This window comes from Poecile atricapillus, chromosome 35 (genome assembly GCF_030490865.1).
Source record: "Poecile atricapillus isolate bPoeAtr1 chromosome 35, bPoeAtr1.hap1, whole genome shotgun sequence".
Lineage (NCBI taxonomy): Eukaryota > Metazoa > Chordata > Aves > Passeriformes > Paridae > Poecile > Poecile atricapillus.
The window spans coordinates 1,759,486-1,779,912 of record NC_081283.1 but is presented as its reverse complement, the minus strand read 5'-3'; the positions used below and the strand labels follow the sequence as shown (position 1 = coordinate 1,779,912).

The 20,427-nt window shown below is 62.9% G+C and overlaps 1 protein-coding gene across 1 annotated transcript; it reads left to right on the top strand.

The window, feature by feature from the left end:
- Positions 1-6,032: 6,032 nt before the first annotated feature.
- On the top strand, positions 6,033-8,827 carry LOC131590754 (inhibin beta E chain-like). Its single transcript, XM_058861048.1, has 2 exons — positions 6,033-6,509; positions 7,096-8,827. Exons 1-2 carry the CDS (start codon positions 6,221-6,223, stop codon positions 7,845-7,847), a joined length of 1,041 nt encoding a protein of 346 aa, XP_058717031.1. The 5' UTR covers positions 6,033-6,220; the 3' UTR covers positions 7,848-8,827.
- The last annotated feature ends 11,600 nt before the right edge of the window (positions 8,828-20,427 follow it).

Sequence of the window (20,427 nt, the reverse complement as noted above, 5' to 3'; positions counted from 1 at the left end):
AGATGGTGTCAGACCCTCTCCCCAGCCACCTTTGCATCCACTCCCCGCTCCAGGATGATGAGCCATGAGCAGGGCTGGCTGGAGCCAGGGCAGGATGCACATTGTCCCATGTGGAGAATGAGGAAGAGGAGCCAGGGGCAGGTGACACTGCTTGGCCACATGAACACACCCTGTAGCGGGTACTCCCATGAAGCCCCAGTGGAATGGGGACCCCCCTGTACCCAACCCCTGCAAGGGTTGACAACTGACCCCAGAGGCTGGGACAGAGCTGATCCAGGTGGGGAAAGGGTCAGAAGAGTCAGGAGGTGCTCTCAGTCCCTCTCCCCTCCCAGCTTCGCATCCTCTGCCTGCTCCAGGATGAGCGAGCCACGAGCCACGAGCAGCTCTGGCTGGAGCAGGGATGCGCTGTCCTGGAGGACCTGTGGTGCCTGGAGAAGGGATGTGGCACAAGCACACATTGAACACATCCTCCCACCAGCCCTGATGGAGCAGGGACCCCCATCTCCCCAGATCCAGGTGCCCAAAGCGTTCCTGCCACACGGGAAGGGAGGAAGGCTCGGGGATCGATCCTGTCTGGGATTCAAGGCCACTTGCGCAAACACAAAGAGGGTTTGGTGTTTGTTTTTTCCCTTCTTTTTCCAACGCTTCATTTCACTGTCTATATTTATTGAACAAACAACTTCCCTGCCAAGCTTCCTGGGATGCAGCAGCTGTGGGCACGCAGGGACCAGGGAAGGGGCAAGAGAGCTGCTGGCTGGTCCTGTGGCCGAACAGATCCCTCAGCTCAAGCAGCACAACCCTGGGAGGCTGAGCTGAGGTTTGTTCCATTCCCACAGGAAAGAGGCTCCTGGATGCAGCCAACAGCCCCTTCCTCACCCACAGCACGGGGTGGCCAAGGCTCAGGAATCCCAAAATGGCACTTACCATGCAGGGTGAGGATGGTGCAGTCAGCGATTCCCTGGAGCCAGGGATCCTTCCTCCCTGCCGTGACACCGTGCTCCGATTTCTCAGGAGGTTTTGGAAGGGGTGGCTCAGGCCCAGTGCCATGGGATTGTCCTGTTGGGACCAGTAAGGCTGGTGGGGAGCCCACCCTGCAGCCCCCAGCACAGCAATGCCGTGGTGTTGGGGTTAGGTGTCCTTTCAGTCTCACCCTGCAGCCCCCAGCACAGCAATGCCGTGGTGTTGGGGGTTAGGTGTCCTTCTTTCAGTGTCACCCTGCAGCCCCCAGCACAGCAATGCCGTGGTGTTTGGGGTTAGGTGTCCTTCTTTCAGTGTCACCCTGCAGCCCCCAGCACAGCAATGCCGTGGTGTTGGGGGTTAGGTGTCCTTCTTTCAGTTCTGACTCACTCGTGGAATTTTTACCCATTGATTTCGGGGAAAACCTGACTGCGGGTACTTGGTGGGTGTTTGAGAAACACAAAGAGTTCGGCTGGGCCCAGGGGGAAGGGGGGGGCAGGAAAAGGGGAGGGTGGGGATAATTTGGGGGGCTTCTTCAGCTTCAGAGAAGGACACTTTGCTGGGAGATGTTGCGGTGGAGGGAAGGGAATTCACCATCACCCAGACGGAGCTGCTGCTTCTTCTCCTTCTTTGTTGGTGGCCTCGCACCCCCTGCCCTGCTGGGACATGTGGCAGTGCCAGGCACCGCCACGGAGCTGCTGATCCACCTCATCCACCAGCCCAGGATCTCAGCTCATTCCTGCTGTTCCACCTCATCCACCAGCCCAGGATCTCAGCTCATCCCTGCTGTTCCACCTCATCCACCAGCCCAGGATCTCAGCTCATTCCTGCTGATCCACCTCAGCCACCAGCCCAGGATCTCAGCTCATCCCTGCTGTTCCACCTCATCCACCAGCCCAGGATCTCAGCTCATCCCTGCTGTTCCACCTCATCCACCAGCCCAGGATCTCAGCTCATTCCTGCTGTTCCACCTCATCCACCAGCCCAGGATCTCAGCTCATCCCTGCTGTTCCAGCTGAGTGTTCCTCAGAGCCCCCAGGAGCACCAACACTGCCCACCCGAGGGGGTTTGTGAAGCAAAGCCTCTCCTCCATCCCTTCCCATCTCAGCTGAGAAAGCTGTCACAGGGCCCCTGGTTCTGTTTTGTTGTTAACACTGTAGTTATTGTTGTTTGTGTGCCTCGTTATACACACAAGTAAAGAACTGTTATTCCTATCCCCAGATCTCTGCCTGAGAGCCCCTTGATTTCAAAATTATAATAATTCGGGGGGAGTGGGTCTACATTTTCATTCCAGGGGAGGCTCCTGCCCTCCCTAGCAGCCACCAAACCCGAGACCCACGGGCACACAGCATCCAGGGAATCAATCCAGATGCAGATGTGGCACAGACGGGGACAGACGTGATGTCCCCTTGGCCTCCACTCCAGGATGGGACAGATGTGCTGCAAGGAGCCTTTGCCAGAATCAACAGCCCCTGAAGCAAAGGTCCAAGCACACTGTGCCAAGTGTCCCCTGAGCAGGTCCAGCTCTCAGGAGGGGTGGGAATTTCTGACGGTCCCTTCCCTTGCCTTGAAAAGAGTTAATGTTTAATTCCCAGTTAATTCCCAGTCTCATGGCCCATTCCCAGCCAGTGCCACCCCTGTGCTGACAGGTGCTTTTCTCCCAAGGAACGAGCAACAGGGCAAGAGGAAACAGCCTCAAGTTGTGTCAGGAGAGGTTTAGATTGGAGATTAGGGAATATTTCCTCATGGAAAGGGTGGCCAAGCCCTGGAATGTGTTGCCCAGGAAAGTGATGGAGTAACCATCCCTGGAAGTGTTCAAAATCGTGTGGATGTGGCAGCTGGGGACATGTTTTAGTGGTGGCCCTGTCTGTGCTGGGTTAACAGCTGGGCTCAATGATCCAGGCTTTTCCATCTTCAATGATTCCATGATCCTGTGTGATTCCACGAGTCCATGAGCCACACTCAGGTGCTGCTGCACGAGCTCTTGGGGGTCCTGGCTTAGCCCAGGCAGTTGTCACCTCCAGGTCAGGTCACCAGGTGCCACATTCGCCCCAACGGCCACGGGGTCAGAGCCCCTGGAGCCATGTGTGCACCAGGTGCTGGGCCCAGGGGGACCTTGGGGGGTATTTTGGTCAGGTCAGTCCCTGGGCTTCACTTTCTGGGAACCGCTTAATCAACAACACAATTATGCAATGGGTGCAAGAGCCGCGGCGGCTCCGCGCTGACCCCTGCCCCAGATCCGGGGGCCGGAGCGTGCCGGGGGGCACGGGCTGTGAGGAGGGGCTGGGGGTGGAATGGGGGTTCAAGGGGTGCTGCCCCGTGAAGAGGTGATGCGGGAGATTTCAGTCTTTAAAACTTTAGTTTTGAGCTTCTTTAGCTCTCAGAGCCAGTCTTAAAGGTGAAGAACTTAATATATAACATAAATCAGGCGACTGGGGATACCAGTATCATAAAGTCACCCCAGGACATCAGGGTTGAGTTTTTCTGGGATATTCCTTCATGGGGAGTTTTGCTTATCTTGGTTCTGTGTCAAGAAGAATACTTTAAAGGCTCGTTAGGTTTTTGTTTCTCATGTTTATTAATATATTATCAAAAGATTTGGCAGGTCTTCCCCAGATTTTCTGCTCAAGTTCAATCCACCATCACCTGGCTCAGATTGGCTCGAATGGCACAAAATGGCCTCGAAATACGCAGCTCTTTTATCTTTATATTTATTTTCATCCAATTAACAATAGACATGTAAATTATTTTTCTTAGTGACTCCATGACCCAACACCTGTGTGCTGCACTGTCAGTCTATCTAATCACTTATTATTACCCAAAAACCTCTAGAAGAAGATGAAGAAGAAAGAAGGAGGACAAGAGACGGCACCTTAAATCTTTCATCTTATCTTCTGTTCTCTAAACTAATTTAAACTCTAAACTTTTTCACCCAGTGACTTAAGAAAACTCTCTATTTACACACTCACACTTTTAGTTTTTCTATCTACCTTTAACAGTTGTTTTCATGATGTTATACGAAATTCAGTGTTTTATTGGATGTCAGAGCCAGGTATCAGAGGTAAGGGCACGCTCTCTGTGCCTCAGTCTCCAACAAGAGGGATCTGGGCGGGTTTGACAGGTTCCCTTTAGGGACACCCCACTCCCAGCCTGGAACGGAGGGTGGGTGCTCCAGGGGTGCCTCATCCATTTTCCCACCCTTTGTGTCCTGTTTCCTGCTGTGCCCCAGCCCCAGCCCTGCCTCTGGGATCTGGCAGGGATGGGGGAATACAGCACAGAAGGGCAGGGGGTGTGTGGGGCACAAAGAGTGTCCAAAATGGAGCAGGAGTGCAGATATTTGGGAGGGGGCCTGGACATGTGTAAGTGCATCACAGAATCCAGGATGGTTTGGGTTGGAAGGGACCTTAAAGCTCATCCAGTTCCACCCCTTGCCATGGGCAGGGACACCTTCCACCACCCCAGGTTGCTCCAAGCCCCGTCCAACCTCTTGAACACTTCAGGGAGTGGCTTCTCTGAGCAATCTGTGCCAGTGCCTCACCAACCTCACCGTGAGGAATTGCTTCCCCATATCCCATCTAACTCCATCCTGTCAGTGGGAAGACATCACCCCTGGTCCTGGGTTTAAAAAGTCGCTCTCCATGTGGGAGATCTTTCCCCGTGAGCACGTGTGCCCTGTGCCTGGCTGGAAGTGCCACCAGCTCCATCCTGCTCCTGCCTGCAGCCAGGGCTCCCAGCCCCTGTGGGATCCGTGCTCCCAGGCCAGCCTGTGCCCACTCTTTCCTCTCTGTTGACATTCCTGGGCTATTCTGGGAGCTGCCAGCGGGCCCAACCAGCTGAGCCCTTTGCCCCTTGCTCCGTGGTTGCATCACCTGTGGTGGGTGCTTTTTCCCAGACTCTGTTTACATGGCACCTCCGGCTTGGCCAGGGCCAGGGGCTCCGTGTGGTCAAGACCTTGGAGTCGGTGCATGGCGCGGTGGGCACAGGACATGCCGGAGCACCGGCCTGGCAGGGCTTCAAGTTCCCTGCCTTCCCTGCTCCAGCTGGGCTCTGCCAATCCCCCAACACCGTGGCATCTTGCATCATTTTTGTGAGGTTTCTGCTACCCCCTGCCCTGCCTCAGCCTGCACATCCCGCTCCAAAGAGTCCGAGAAACATCTGCAGGTGATGTGGCACTGGCTGTCACCTCCTGAGTCCTCAGGACACACAAATCCCCTTTTTGTTGTGTGAGGAGGAGGGAATACAGTGCACGAATTCACCGGCCCTTCCCAGCTCTGCCCCGAGGGAGCAGTGGGTGCAAGGGGTGGGCTCAGATCCCCAAACCCATCACCTGTTGGGAGTGACAAAACCCAGAGATGTGACAGTCCCCAGGAGCTGTGGGGTCAGCCCAGGAGCCCCTTGATCCCTGCTGGGTCCTCTGTCAGCACCCAACGGGACTGTCACTGCCAGGGTGGCTCCAGGGTGCCCAGGGGACAGTGCCCAGGCTGGGGCAGCTCTGTGGGATCCATGGACGGGCAGCGGAGCTGGAATCCCTCTGGCTGGCTGCTCCTGTGCTGGGGCTCCTCCACCGGGCAGGAATTGCCCCAGCCCTCACTCCCTGAAGGTTTTGGAGGATCCCACTGCCCCGGGGGGCTGGCTGGGGTTTCTCTTCCCCGCAGGCAGATCCCAGCTCTCACAGAGCCCCTTGCCCACAGAGCTCTGCACATTCCGTGTCTGCGCTCACCCGTGGGAGCCTCCCCCCGTACGACCCCTCACTCCTCACTCGTGCTCAGCCCACGCGGGCACGGCGGGGCCGGTGCTCGGCTCCCCGTGGGGCTCCTCCCGCAGCCACCCGAGGGTCTGCGGGGAGCGGGGGAGGGTGGGGGGCTGCTCACCGACCCCCCCGCGGGGAGGCGGGGGTGGGGTGCTAATCCCGGTAATCCCCGACGGGACGGGACGGGACGGGCAGGTGCGGCGGCCAATGGCGGGGGGCGGGGGGGCGGCGGGACCGCCCCCGGCCGCAGGTGCCCAAAGCGGGCCCCGCCGCACCGCTCCCGGTACCGCTCCCCGTCCCTGTCCCCGCCGCACCCCTCCCGGTGCCGCTCCCTGTCCCGTCCCCGTCCCCGCCGCACCGCTCCCGGTACCGCTCCCCGTCCCGTCCCCGTCCCCGCCGCACCGCTCCCGGTGCCGCTCCCGTCCCATCGGTGCCGGTCCCTGTGTGCCGGTGCCGGTCCCGCCCCGTCAGTGCCGCTCCCGGTGCTCATCCCGTCCTGTCCGGTGGGCGCGGATGGCGGCGGGCCCGTGGCTGCTGCTGGCCGCGGTTCTGTGCGCGGCGGCGGAGCCGTCGTGCCCGGCGGGCGCGGAGCGGCGGCTGCTGGAGGAGGTGGCCAAGAAGCAGCTGCTGGAAAAGCTGAGGCTCCGCGATCGACCCCGGCTCGCCCACGCTGTGCCCCGCGCCGCCGTGGCTCGAGCCCTGCGGCGGCTGCAGGCGGGAGGCGCCCGCCGGAGCCCCGGTGTTACCGGCGAGGAGGAGGAGGAGGAGCAGGGCTACGAGATCATCAGTTTCGCGGAGACAGGTGGGTGCGCGACCCCCGTAGGTGCCCAGGCGGTCTCCGAAGGGGCGCGGGAGAGCCCGGTGAGCCCCGGGGCGAGGGGTCGGTGTCCTGCGCCCTGGGGACCCCCAGGGACGCGCAGCCCCGCGGGGTGCGGGGACCCGGAGCCCCGCGGGATCGGGGTAACTCGGGGGTCACCGCGCCTGTGGCGCATCGGTGACATCCCGGTGCCGCCGCTGCGAGAGGGCTCAGCCTGGGAGGGGGAGGTGGTCCCTGTCCTGCTCCTGCCTGTGGGAACGCTGCACCCGAGGGGCTGCAATGCCGGTCCCCCGTCTCCCCAGAACATGAGGCTCCTCAGGGTGCCTGGGACTCCCGAGCTGGGAGCTGCAGGATTAGCTTGGGGGGCTGGAAACACTTTCCAGCCTCACCCCGTGAAGAAGGGTCAGGTGAGAGCAGGCTCCCCTTCTGCCAGGAGTGTGGGACAGGTCCCCATTCCAGAGCCTGCATTCCCGGGAAAGGGTGAAGGACAGACGAAACTGGAAGTTTTGACTCGCTGGATGGCCGGGGAGCATCCCTCAGCGCTCACCTCCTCATCCCTTTCTCCCCTCAGATCTCACATCTCCCTCCAGTTTGGGGCTGCAATTCCAGTTCAGCCAGGCGCAGGACCAGGACTTTCGCATCCTGCAGGCTCAGCTCTGGCTCTACCTGCGAGTGCCCCGGGCCAGCCTCACCCTGAGGATCTTCCTGGCCGGTGAAGCCGGTGCCGTGGCGGGGGGCAATCGCACTCTGCTGGGGGAGAGGCGGCTGAGCTCGGCGGGCAGCGGCTGGAGCTCCTTCCCCCTCCTGCCGGCCCCGCGGAGCTTCCTCGGGGGGCAGAGCCGGAGCCTGCGGCTGGAACTGGAGAGCCACGGGGATGGCAGCGATGTCATGGCACAGATCAACGCCAGCCGGTCCCACCAGCCCTTCCTGGTGACCAAGGTGAAGGTGAGGGAGCCCGAACACCGCGTGGCCAAGCGCAGCCTCCGCTGCAGCCAGAACTCCAAGCTGTGCTGCCGCAAGGATTACTACGTGGACTTCCGAGACATCGGCTGGAACGACTGGATCATCAAGCCCGAGGGCTACCAGATAAATTACTGCGTGGGCCAGTGCCCTCTGCACGTGGCAGGCAGCCCTGGTATGGCCTCTTCCTTCCACACGGCCGTCTTCAACCTCGTCAAAGCCAACAACATCCAGGCGTCGGGGCACTCCTGCTGCGTGCCCACGCGGCGCCGCCCGCTCTCCGTCCTCTACTTCGATCGCAACAGCAATATCGTCAAGACTGACATTCCCGACATGATTGTTGATGCTTGTGGCTGTAGTTAGGGCTGGGGGAGCTGTGTTGAGACCCTTTTTCTCTAGGACCGTCCCTCTGGTGGAGCGGGAGGGAGCTGGAGAACTCCACGAGCCGGAGTCAGCCCTCGGTGCGATGGACTCCTTTGGAAAGGTTGGGAGGGAGAGGATCTCACCGGGGGGGAGCAGGGAATCTGCAGAGAGTGCCTGGAGCAGGGGGCTCTGGGGACATGGGACAGAGGCACGGCCACACTGGACTGCCCAGGCCTGGGCTGTGCATGTTGATGACTCTGGACATCCCTGCCCGCGCTGTTCCCAAGCTGATCCCGCACTCCTGGTGCTGTGGGGGCCCTGTTTGGTTCACATTCAGTGTCTGATGAGTGGTTGGGACAGGGCTTCCTTGGGGGCAGAGTGGGATGCAGAAACGAAGCTGTTTCCTCCACATGGGAATCTGGGGGACAAAGCAGTCCTGCTTGTTTCCCTTCTGGAACAAACCTTCCTGCATCCAACTCAGGCCTGCTTCTGGGGACAGATGGAATGGGGCACAAATAACAGGCCTGGGAGAGGAGGATGAAGGGTACAACTTCATCACAAAACTCAAAACATCAGTGACTGGACAAAGTTCTCAGATCCCTGGAGGGTGTGCAGCTGTGAGGACCAAACTTGGAGGTCCTGGTGTTCTCCCTATCCCTGGGTTTGTGCTTTCCTCTCCTGCTCCCACCCACCAGCCAGGTCTCCTCCAGCCTGGTGCCTCCATAAAGGGAGATCTGCCTCAAACTTTGCCTTCAAGACCTCACTCAAGGAACAGATTGGGTTTGTGCCACTGTTTTTGCAGCTGTTCCTACTTTCTCAGTTCCTGCAGCCGTTGGGACTCCCTGGTGCTCCATCCATGGGTGCTCCATCCTCTGCTGAAAATCCCACTCTGCCTTCCCCCTTCTCGTGCACCCACATGACCTCCTCTTTAATTTATTACACAACATTTTGGTGCAGCTTCCCAAATAAACGGGTGGAAATGCAAGATCCAGGCTCTGGCTGCTTTTTCCTGGGACCATCACACAGATGGGGTGAGGGAGAGGGGTCCTGCTTGGCCAGAAGGGCCCAGATCCCTCAGGGACTGGGGCAGGAGTAGCACAGGGGCTGCACAGCACTGCCATGGTGGAAGATGTGGGAAGCTGGGGGGTTTGAGGGGCTCCTGGAGTGCTCACGAGGCCTCTGCAGGGGGATCCTGCCTCAAATGGGGTTCCCAGGAATCAAGCTGGGCTGGGAATCAGGTACCACCTCACTGGGGTCTGCAGTGGGAGCATCAAAGCTGTGTCCCAGCAGGGCAGGTACTGGGAGGCATCAGCCAACAGGGAGATGCTGTTCTCCACCTGGAGCAATCCCAGATGGAGCTCTGGTCACTCTGGCTCCAGGGGGGTGATTCCAAATGCTGAGCCACAGCCCAGCCCCAAACCCCACTGCAGACCCCCTGACCATGTCCCACCTCCCTAATCCCCCTCATGTGCTCCCCAAAACACCACCCAGAGACCCCAGCCTCAGCCCCATCACAGACACAGGGTTTGGTGGGTGATGGGGAGTCTCCTGCGGGATTTGGGGTGGGATGCTCCTGGAGCAGGAGGCAATGCCCCCTTCTCATCCCGCTGAGCTCCCACACGCTGGCCTGGCTCCCCGTTGCGCAAGCACCCGCTCAAAGCTCAGTTTGGGGCTGTTTTATCTGGGGACAAACCTCCTTGATTTCCCAGCTTGGCCCTGCCAGCGATCAAAGGGCGGCTTTCATCAGCCGGTGCAGCGGGCAACCCCCGGCAGCCGGGGCACTGCGGCCATCACCCCGCTCCCAAAATATCCCTGCCGTGGGCAAAAGCCAACAGCGGCTGCAGGAAGCCTCAACCTCCCGGGTGCTCCCACAGCCCCAGTCCGTGTCCCGGGGGCACGTGCTGCCGTGCACACGCTGGGAGCTGCATCTCCAGGAAGCACATGGAGATGTGTGCGGTGTCTGCAGAGCCTCCCCGTTCCCTTCCCAGATCAGCATTTCGGTACAGAATGCATCCAGCCACGTGGAGCATCCCACCGAGGCAGCAGAAATGGGTTTTCTGTTGCCAGTGAGGGAGGTTTTCCCCTGTTCTCCCCGTGGCAGTGAGTGTGTTCCCGTGTGGAGGGGGCTGTCCACACGCGATGTGCTGACTCACTGACACACTGACACGCTGCCCCCACGCCGGGCTGCTGAGCTGGCCACGGTGGCACCGCTAAATCCCTCACCTGGGGGATCATCTGGCCCTGCTCTGAGCTGCTTTGACTTTCCCAAACAGGAGATGGGGATTATTGGCGAGGTGAGGGATGTGGCAGGGTCGAGCTGTGGTGGGTGAGAGCTGCTCCGAGGGGGTGTTGGTTCCACCCAGGGGCTGGGAGCTGGTGGCAGGGGGGACCTGGGACAGTCTCGCCCATGGTTCCCTCAGGAGGGGGGGGTGAGCTTGGGACGAGTCCCCGGACCCCAAGCAGCTTATCCAGGGTCACATTCATGCCAGGGGTAAAGCTGCTGAGCCGCTTATGATGGTTACAAAACGGGGGTGGAGGCGGTTCCTCCCCTCTGCCCATCCCCTCACCTGCACCCACCCCCTCACCTGCACCCACCCCCTCACCTGCACCCACCCCCTCCCCTGCACCCACCCCCTCACCTGCACCCACCCCTCCCCTGCACCCACCCCCTCCCCTGCACCCACCCCCTCACCTGCACCCACCCCTCCCCTGCACCCACCCCCTCACCTGCATCCACCCCCTCCCCTGCACCCACCCCCTCACCTGCACCCACCCCCTCCCCTGCACCCACCCCTCACCTGCACCCACCCCCTCACCTGCACCCACCCCCTCACCTGCACCCACCCCTCACCTGCACCCACCCCTCACCTGCACCCACCCCCTCACCTCTGCTCACCCCCTCACCTGCGCCCACCCCTCATCTGCGCCCACCCCCTCACCTGCACCCACCCCCTCACCTGCGCCCATTCCCTCACCTGCGCCCACCCCCTCACCTGCTCTCACCCCTCCCCTGCACCCACCCCCTCCCCTGCGCCCACCCCCTCACCTGCACCCACCCCTCACCTGCACCCACCCCCTCCCCTGCACCCACCCCTCACCTGCACCCACCCCCTCACCTGCACCCACCCCTCACCTGCACCCACCCCCTCCCCTGCACCCACCCCTCACCTGCACCCACCCCCTCCCCTGCGCCCACCCCCTCACCTGCACCCACCCCTCACCTGCACCCACCCCCTCACCTGCACCCACCCCCTCACCTGCACCCACCCTTTCACCTCTGCCCACCCCCTCACCTGCGCCCACCCCTCACCTGCACCCACCCCCTCACCTGCACCCACCCCTCACCTGCACCCACCCCCTGGGCCCTGCTCTGGGGCTGCTGTGGTGGGACTCGAGCCACCGCAGGCTCTGGAGCCACCCCAGGACCCCGCTGGCCGTTTCCCCGCCTTGCCAGAGGAAGGGGCTGACCCTGCTGTCACCTCCCCGGTGTGCTGGGGGCTCCCCGGGGAGCAGAGACCCCTCCTCACCCCCGCTGTGTTGAGGGGCAGCAGGGAAGGAGCTGAGATGAGGACAGTGGGGAGGGTAACTGAGGCAGGGAATGGGTTCTGCAGGCCACGGCTGGGAGCTGAGAGCTCGCGAAATGCTGTCACTGTGTCCCCGTGCTGCCCCTCTGCCCTGGGGATCCCGGAGCGGTGACACCGTGAAGGATGTGCAGCCACCCCCGGTGTGCGATGACACCGGGGGAGAAGGGACAGGGGACAGGGGATAGGGGACAGGGGATAGGGGACAGGGGACAAGGGACAGGGGATAGGGGACAGGGGACAAGGGACAGGGGATAGGGGACAAGGGACAGGGGACAGGGGACAAGGGACAGGGGACAGGGGACGGCGACAAGGGATAAGGGACAGGGGACAGGGGACAGGGGACAGGGGACGGGGGACAGGGGACAGGGGATAGGGGACGGGGACAAGGGATAAGGGACAGGGGATAGGGGACAGGGGACAGGGGACAGGGGACAGGCCAATGCCGGGCACACCAGAGCTGTGTAATCCCGGTAAGCGGCTCCGGGCTCAGCGGGGACGCGCGGAACGGCTCCGCCACCTCCGGGGCTCGCCCCGGTCACGGGCGCCCCCCGCCACCACCAGGGGGCGCTGCCCCGCCGTGCGCAGCCCCCGGCCCAGCCCCGACCCCCGCCCGGGAGCGACCCCCGGGGCTGGGACGTGTCCCACGGGTGGGCTGGAGGGCGCGACCCCAGGGAGTGACCCCGCGGGTGCGTGGGCTGCAGGGTGCGACACCCCCAGCCCGGGTGGCCCCTGAGAGCGAGTGCTGTGTTCCCCGCGTGTGCGCGGGGCAGAGCAAAAAGGGCGATATTAATTTAAAATAAATATTTCTAATTTTTGGGTCAGGGTTAGGGGCTGGGAGTGTGACCCCGCGTGTTCGTGGGTTGTGTCGCTCCGCGTGTGCGTGGGATGTGGCACCCGGCGGGTGCGGGGTCTTCGCCCCTTGAGTGTGAGTGGGACTGTTGGTGTCTCCCCTGCACGGGCTCTGCCTCCTGCGTGTGCGTGTCCGTGGGCTGCGGGGTGTTCCCCACGCGTGTTCGTGCGCTCTGCGACCCGCGGGTGTTCGTGTGCGGGCTGTGTCCCCTGTTTGTGAGTGTAAACCTCGTGTGCGTGGGCTGGAGCCCGCGACCCCGCTTGTGCTCCTCGTGTGCGGTGCTGCATCCCCTGAGTGTGCGTGGGGTGGCCGCTGTGTTCCCGCGTGTCCGTGCGCGTGTAACTGGGCTGTGCCCCCCCGCCTGTCCGTGGGCTGGAGAATGTCACCCCCGGGTGCGCGTGGGCCGTGTCCCCCGCGGGCACGCGCGCGAGGGCTGTGCCCACGCTGGCACACGCGTGTGCACCGCGTCCGCGCTCACACCCGCACGCGCGATCCCTCACACGGGTGGGCACCGCCACGGGGGTCCCGGCGCACGCCCCCCGTGCCCGCGCGAGCAGGCGGCCACGCGTGTCCCCCACTCCGTGCGCGTGTGCGGGACCCGCGGGACACCCCACGGACACGCGTGGGGCTCGGGCGGCCGGGAGCGAGCGGGAGCGGTGCGCGCGTGGGGGGGGGTGCGCGCGGGCGCGGGGCCGTGCGTGTCCCGGATCCATCCCGGGTTTTCGGGGCCGCCGCTCCCGGCCGGGGTCTCCGTCCCGAGCGCGATCGGCGCCGCCGCCGCCGCCGCAGTTGGCGGAGCGGGACCCGCCGGGATCCGCCGCCCCCGCGGGGCTCCGGTAACTCACTCCCGGCGCCCGGGGCGGGCCGGGGGAGTGCGGGGGGCGCCGTCCCGTCCCGTCCCGTCCCGCCCCATCCCGGCCGCCGCCGTTCCCCCCTGGATGTGCCGCTTCTCTCCCAGATCGAACCGCCGCGGCCGCCACCGGGGGAACGGGGGACACGGAGCCGCCGCCCCGTCCGGGGCCGTTCGGATCCCCACTCCGAGGTAGGAGCCGTCGGGCGGGTCCGGGCCGTGAGATCCTCGCTCCCGGGATGGCGCCGGTTCCTCTGCGGGCCGTCCCGTGGGCTCCGTGGGGGGACCGGGAGTTCCAGCGGGGCTCCCGGCGTGGGGGGACCGGCCACGCGGGGCGGGCAGAGGGGATCGGCCCCACGCGTGCCCCGTCACGTCCCCTCGTGCTCCCGCCCACGTCCGCACGCTCCCGCCGCGCTTTGAGCGCCCGGTGGGTGGGAGATGGGCTCGGTGTGTGGGTGGGCTGGGACGGCCGCGCCGGGCCGGCGGAGCCGCTCGCAGCCCGCGGAACGGAGGCTGGTTCGGGGCTGGAGGGGTTCGGTACCGAGGACTGCTGGGGGCTCCTGGGGGCTCCTGGGGGCTGCCGGCTCTGCCTGGATTTGGGATGTTGGATTAGAAGCAGCAACCAAGTGAAAGTTGCTGTCCCGGCCGCGGTGACGCAGCAGCCGCAGAGCTGTCCCGGGGGGCTGTGCCAGCTGTGCCACCCACCCTGCCAGCCCCCGGCCACCCCGAGCCTCGTATCCCACCGGCCGCGGTGTCCACGGAGCTCCAGCACCCGCCTCGTGGGCCCCCGCACCCAGGAGCTTTGGCCGGGCGTGGGGGTGGCCCCAGGGCCGGAGCGGCCGGATGGACCCCACGGGCAGCACCCGCTGTTCCCGGGGCCCTGGAACGGCTCCGAGGGGTTGGCGAGGGGATAATGGGTGCTCCCAGCCCCCCTGATGTCCTGCCAGGCCGTGCGATGGCACCCGGCCCTGCGGTAACGGCGTGGGGGCTGCACCTCTCCCGAGAGGATGGGGATGGAGAGGATGGAGAGGACGGAGCTGAGCGATGGCTCTGGAATTTGGGGGACTCCCAGCGCTCTGCTGGCAGTGTGAGGGCTGCAGCCTCTCCCGGGAGGATGGTGAGGACAGAGAGAAGGCGGCTGAGGAATGGCTGTGGCATTCCAATGCTGTGTTTGGGGACTGGGAAACTACTGGATACTCCAGGCACAGCTGGGGTCCCGCTCCCAGCCCTGGAAGCGATTTGGGGACCTGGCAGATGCTGTTGAACACCCTGATTCCAGGAGTTTCCTCCCGCGCTTCTGCGTGTGCCAAACCTGAGCTGATGGATGCGGGTGGGCACTGGGTTTGGGGGGAAGGGAGGAGGAAGGAGCTGGATGAAGTTTCTTCTCCAGAAATTCAGACCTAGGAAAGCTTTCCAGTTTTCCTGCTGCTTCCAGCTGAGGCAGAGGCTGCCTCTGCACGGGACAGGGTATGGCTGCTTGGGGGGAATCCTCATCTCCCCCATATTCCAGGGTGTTTTCCATCACAAAACCGAGGGCAGGTTGGGAGCCGAGCATCTCCGGGCCCCCAGGGCTGGTCTGGTGGGAGGTGGTGGAATAAACTCCGTGCTGGAGCTGGCTGAGCTGCGAGGATCTCCCTGGAGCAGGGAAGTTTCCATCCCGGAGTGAGTCAGCACGGACACCTTGTGACGCGCCGGCCGGGCGGGACAGCCCGAGGAGAGGCGGGCGTGGAGCTCAGGCTCCGGGTGGGACCCCAACCTCACTGTCCAGAACCTGGGAGGCTGCACCTCGGGATGTTCAGATTGGATATTAGGGAAAATTTCTTCACTGGCAGGGTGATCAGGCACTGGCACACCACCACTCCAGCAGTTACAAAATCCCTGAAATTGTTCAAAACTGATGTGGATGTGGCATTTGGGGATGTGGGTTAGTGGTTGCCGTGTCAATGTTGGATTAAGGGTTGGATTTGATGATCCTGAAGGGCTTTTCCAACCTTAATAATTCCACAATTCCGAGGGTGGGTGGGCTGGAAGAGATTGAGGGCCCTTCACCCAGAGCACCTGGGATGTTGTTGGGGACACCCTGCCCTTCACCCAGAACACCTGGGATGCACCTGGGGACATCCTGCCCTTCACCCAGAACACCTGGGATGCTCCTGGGGACATCCTGCTCTTCACCCAGAGCAGCTGGGATGCTCCTGGGGACACCCTGTCCTTCACCCAGAGCTCCTGGGATGTTGTTGGGGACATCCTGCCCTTCACCCAGAACACCTGGGATGCTCCTGGGGACATCCTGCCCTTCACCCAGAGCAGCTGGGATGTTCTTGGGGACATCCTGCCCTTCACCCAGAACACCTGGGATGCTCCTGGGGACATCCTGCCCTTCACCCAGAACACTTGGGATGCTCTTGGGGACATCCTGCCCTTCACCCAGAGCTCCTGGGATGCTCCTGGGGACATCCTGCCCTTCCCCAGAGCGGCTGGGATGCTCCTGGGGACATCTCACAGCTCCAGCCCATTATCCTGGGGCAGCAGTGCTCTTCCCAGCCTCCCAACCTCTGCACACGTGTCCTCACACGTGCACAGGTACCCTCCTGTACACACTGTGCACATTTTCACATGTCCACGCTTCAAGAAGTGTTTGGATGCCACTCCCAGGCAGGATTTTCATTGGGTGGGATCCCAAAAAAATCCAGGTGGGATTTTTGTTGTCTCCTGTTCAGGGCCAGGTCTCGGCTGGCCTGGTCCATTGTGAGACCGAAGGTTCCCACAGGAGCACAGTGAGCTCACCCCAATCCTCACAGCACATCCAAACCCTTGGGAAGCTGCAGGACAGCAAGGTGAACAGCTGATAAAATAAAATGAAGGAGCTGCCTCAGAGTGGGAACAAGTGACAAAACAGAGTCGGGTTTCAGCTCTTCTGCATCCAGAGTGAGGCTGGGGGGATGTTTCCAGATGTTGGAACCCCAGTGTCCAACTCCTGGCCAGGATTTAGGGGAGCAGAGCTCTGGATGGTGCCCCCAGGACATCCTCGAGGGATGGAGTTGCTGTGTGGGCACAGAGCAAGTCTCCAGTCAAGGAACAAGCCACCACCACTCGTGGCAGGTACTTCAGGAGAGACAAATGTATCCCAGCAGGGAAAGCATGGCTGGGGATTTTGGGAACAGCATGAGGACACTCACACCTCCAGCCCTCAGCAGACAGAGGGATCTCCTGCCCCAAAAAACTCCCTAAATCCCCAAGGCTGCTCAGCATGACAAGCCAAAGGCAATTGCACAGATGAACAGGATTCCTGTTGTATATCCCATCCTTCAGCGGGTGTCAGAGTCCCTCCTGGGTCCTGCACATCCTCCTGCTCCCATCCTCCAAGGAATCCTGCAGGATGGAGTTGTTGGGGTAGGAAAGGGCTTAGTGTCAGTCCCTGACCGCGGTGTGAGGATGGATTTTGCCACTTGCTGTGTCTGACCTTCGATCCCTGGGGATGGCAGGATGTCCAGGATGTCCCCAGCCCGCCCAAGCTCGATGCCATGGGAGGGAGCGGTGCCTGCCAGGGGCTCCCACAGCCGTGACTCAGAGCTGGGCTTTTATGGGTCCCACATGTTCCATGTTGTTGCTTCCCTTCAGCGCCGGGGAGGAAGAGGGAAGCATAAAAATTCCTTACAGCAGCTGCTGCCATGTGTGTGCCCCCCTCACCTCCACCCCAAAACCTTTCCCCCACCCAACCTCCAGCCTGGTGAAGGTGAGGGCCGGGGGAAGTGGCTTTAGGGGAGTGATTTGGGGGGTAGTTTGTGCTGGGGGCCAAAGCAAACCAACAGCAGCGAGGGTCGCCCGCCCGCCTGGGGACCACCTATGGAGCCCCCCCACCCCTGCCACGGCTTCCTGAGCAGCTCCACTGTGGTGGAGGGCTGGGAATCTCTTCTTTCCAGGGAATCTGCAGCCTCCCTCTGTGGGTTATCCCTGCCCTGGGTACACGGGACCCGGCTGCCTGCCTTTCCTTCCCCGAAGCACACGTGTGTCAGCGTGTGTTAACACGTCCAGAGACGTGTCAGTGCACGGCCCTGGGTGGGTGTGGGTGCACGTGGCAGAGAGGGGTAGATGGTTCTGTCCCCTGAGATGTGGCACTGGGGTGCTGGGGGACACCTGGAGGGGTGGGTGGGCTGGGGAGGGATTTCAGATCCTCTCCGTGGGAGTGCTGCAAATGGCAGAGAAGAGTTTTGGGATTGGGTGGGGAATGAGGATGTGTGACAGGGCTGGGAGAGGGAGGATGGAGTCTGGGATGTCCCAGGTTTGTCCTGGCAGTGATGTGTCTGCGCCTTTCCCTCCACACCGGCATAAACTTCCCATCTCCAGCCTTAAGCTGGTTATTCCTCGCCTCAGCTTTTCCAGGCCGGGGACCACCTTGGAACGAGCTCAGCAGCCCCCACCAGCACGGGATCATGACCCTGAGTCGTCCCCTTTCAGACCCCCTGAACCTGAAGCGATGCGCTTTGTGGAGCCGCGGTCCTGGGCAGATTAGCTGCCCCATGTGGAGGGGCTGGGGCTGGCCCTAAAGCCCGGCCTAACGGGGGGGTCGGGGGTTCCACATGGTGCTTCTGCAGAGTCCAGGAAGATTTGGGGTCAGGGAAAGCAGTTCCCAGCCCAGGCTGAGCTCCTCGGGCAGAGGAAAGGTGTTTGTTCCGTGGGGAATCTGCAGTCTGTGCTGGGGCTGTGCAGCACGAGGGAGGGTCGGAGTGACCCTGGCAGACCCCCTGTCCTGGCCAGCATTGGCTTCTGACAGATCCCTGCCAGCCAGGAGACTCACAGCCCGGGTTTAGGGTCGGGGTTAGGGTTGGGTGCGTTTGGGGCTGTTGGGGTGCCTGTGGTGGGCTCAGGGGTTTGCCCACCCCAGTGCACAGCCTGGCTCTCCCGATAAAAGGGTGCACAGGGGTCTTCTGGGTGTGTCCCCACCATGGCCCCTGTCCCAGCACCGCACCCTTCCCTCTGTCTGCCTGTTCTCTCTGCTCTGGCCCTCCCTCGCTCCTCCCTGGAGGATCCTGAGTGAGGATTTGGGGTGACCGGGCCCCCCATCAGGTGGTGTAGCTCCCCTCATTGTGCACATCCCACACGTGTGCAGACACAGCCCCACATCCCTGTGTCCCTACATTCCCAAGGGCTACATCTGCCTCCCTCCCTCCTTCCCACCATCCCATCTCCATCTCCCACCAGTTTTGGGGTGTCTCTGCTCCCACCACCCCTCGATTTTTGGGGTGTCTCTTCTCCCAGCACCCACCGCTGTCACCATCCTGATATCATCCCCCCCCAAAAAAAACCCACTCCGCCATAAACGCGAATCCCCACGCACATGGGAACACGCAGAAAACACGTGTGTTCACCCAGGCGCTGCCAGCAGCGAGGCTGCCCCACGCACGCCGCCCCCCCGAGCCCCCCCCGGCCCCCCACGCCGGGGGCTGTGCCGGAGGCTGATGGATTGTGCCACACACAGCTCCGAGCGGCCGGGCTGCGGACGGCGGGGGCTAATCCAGCCCTGACATCGCATTCCTCCACAGTGGGGCTCCGGGCCGGTTAACCCTGCCGGGGCTGGGGGCGCAGGGACCCCCCCGAGACCCCCGGGGGCTGGGATGGGTGGGAACCGCCCCGCTGCACCCAGGGCTGGGGGCTGGGGGGGAGCGGGAGCGGTCCCGGTGCATGTGGGAGCAGGAGTGGGGGTCTGTCTGTGCTGTCCTGGGGTCTGTCCCGTCCGGGGTGCGCTGGGGAGCTGAGCTGGGGGGCTGCCCCATCGTGGGGTGATGAAGTGGGGGTTTGCAGCCTTTTCCTCCTCCTCTTCTGGTCCCTCAGAGCCGTCAGTGCCCACGTCTGTCTCCCACCTCCCCAGCACCTCTGCCCCAGCACCCATCGGCGCTGGGGTCTCTCTGCCCCCAGCACCCCTCGGTGTCACCAGCCCGACGTCCCCACCCCATAAACTCCCTCCATCCCCTTTCTGCCTTCCCCTCCATCTCCTTCCCTTTCCCCCCGGCCCCGTTCCCCAGTGTCCTCAGGAAACTGGAGCCAGATGACAGATTTTAGATGTGTTTGCAGGAAATAAAAGGCGAGGAGCTGGGGGGGGAGGGGGCGGCCAGCCCTGACCCCCCTCCCGCTCCGCGTTTCGGCGTCTGGAGCCAGCCCTGCTCCGAGAGCTCCCGCCGCTGGCTGCGCTCCTGGTTTTCTTGGCAGAGAGGAGCAGGAATGTGTTTCAGTTTGAGTTTCTTGGCAGGAGGAGAGCGAGGGAAGATTCCCCTCATCCCGCCTGCGCCTGGCTCTCAAATTTATGCCCAAAGGCTGCGACTTGGGTGGGCCGCGGCGGTGTGCGGCCGGCGGGGGAGGCGAGCGCGGCGGTGGGCGAGACGCCGGATGGTTCCCATTGCTTCCCGTTGCTTCCCATTGCTTCCCATTGGCTCCCAGCGATCCCGGCCCCATCCTGCCTCCTCGGCTCGGGGGGCCACCGCGGTTTGGGGAGCCCCTGTGGACCCCATGGGTTGGGGGAGAGCATCCTGTGGCTGGGACCGGTGGTTTTGGGGTGTTTTTGATGTTGTGTAGCCGCCCCTTGTCGTGTGCTGGTGCTCAGAGGTGGGATGTGGGGGATTGGGGGAACGTCACCTGGCACCTGGCACCCACCTGGCACCCACCTTGCCAGGCTGGCTCTGCCCATCGAGCCCCTCCCCACGCTGCCTCAGTACAGTGGGACCCTCAGGCTCCCACTGCCCCTCGGTGGAGCTGGGGGCCAGAGCCCCCCAGAGCTGGCCCAGGGGGTGCTGGAGGGAGAAAAAAGGGGGCACAGCCCCGGGCAGGGAGGTGCTGTGAAAACTACGGGGGTGCTGAGGTGGGGACCTGTGTGTGCCCCATGTGCAGGGACGTGCTGGGCGCGTGTGTGGAAGCCTGGAAGCGTTCCAGGCCAGTTTGGAGCAACCTGGGCTAGTGAAAGGTGTCCCTGCTCCTGAAACAGGATGAGCTTTAAGGTTTCTCCCAGCCCATGCTGTGATTCTCCGTGTGCTGAGTGTGTTTCCCTGTGCGTGCAGGGCTCTGTGTGTGTTCCCCCGGCTGTGCCTGAGCGCTGCCGGTGCCTGCACGGGGTGGCCGCTGTGCAGGTGTGTGGGAACCTGTGCTCCAGGGCTGTGCAGAGCAGGGGGACAGGACTGACGGTCACCAGGGCAACCGGGGGTCTCAGGTGATGGTTGTGGGGAGGGGGAGGTGGGGGTTTGCTGAGCCCCAAGCCCCCAGGTGCACAGGCACCTCTCTGGTGGGTCGGGTCACCCATCCCTGTGT

Coding starts and splice junctions, on each gene's coding strand:
- LOC131590754 (XM_058861048.1), top strand. CDS start 6,221: ATGGCGGCGGGCCCGTGGCTGCTGCTGGCCGCGGTTCTGTGCGCGGCG. Junction 6,510..7,095: donor CATCAGTTTCGCGGAGACAG/GTGGGTGCGCGA, acceptor TTCTCCCCTCAG/ATCTCACATCTCCCTCCAGT.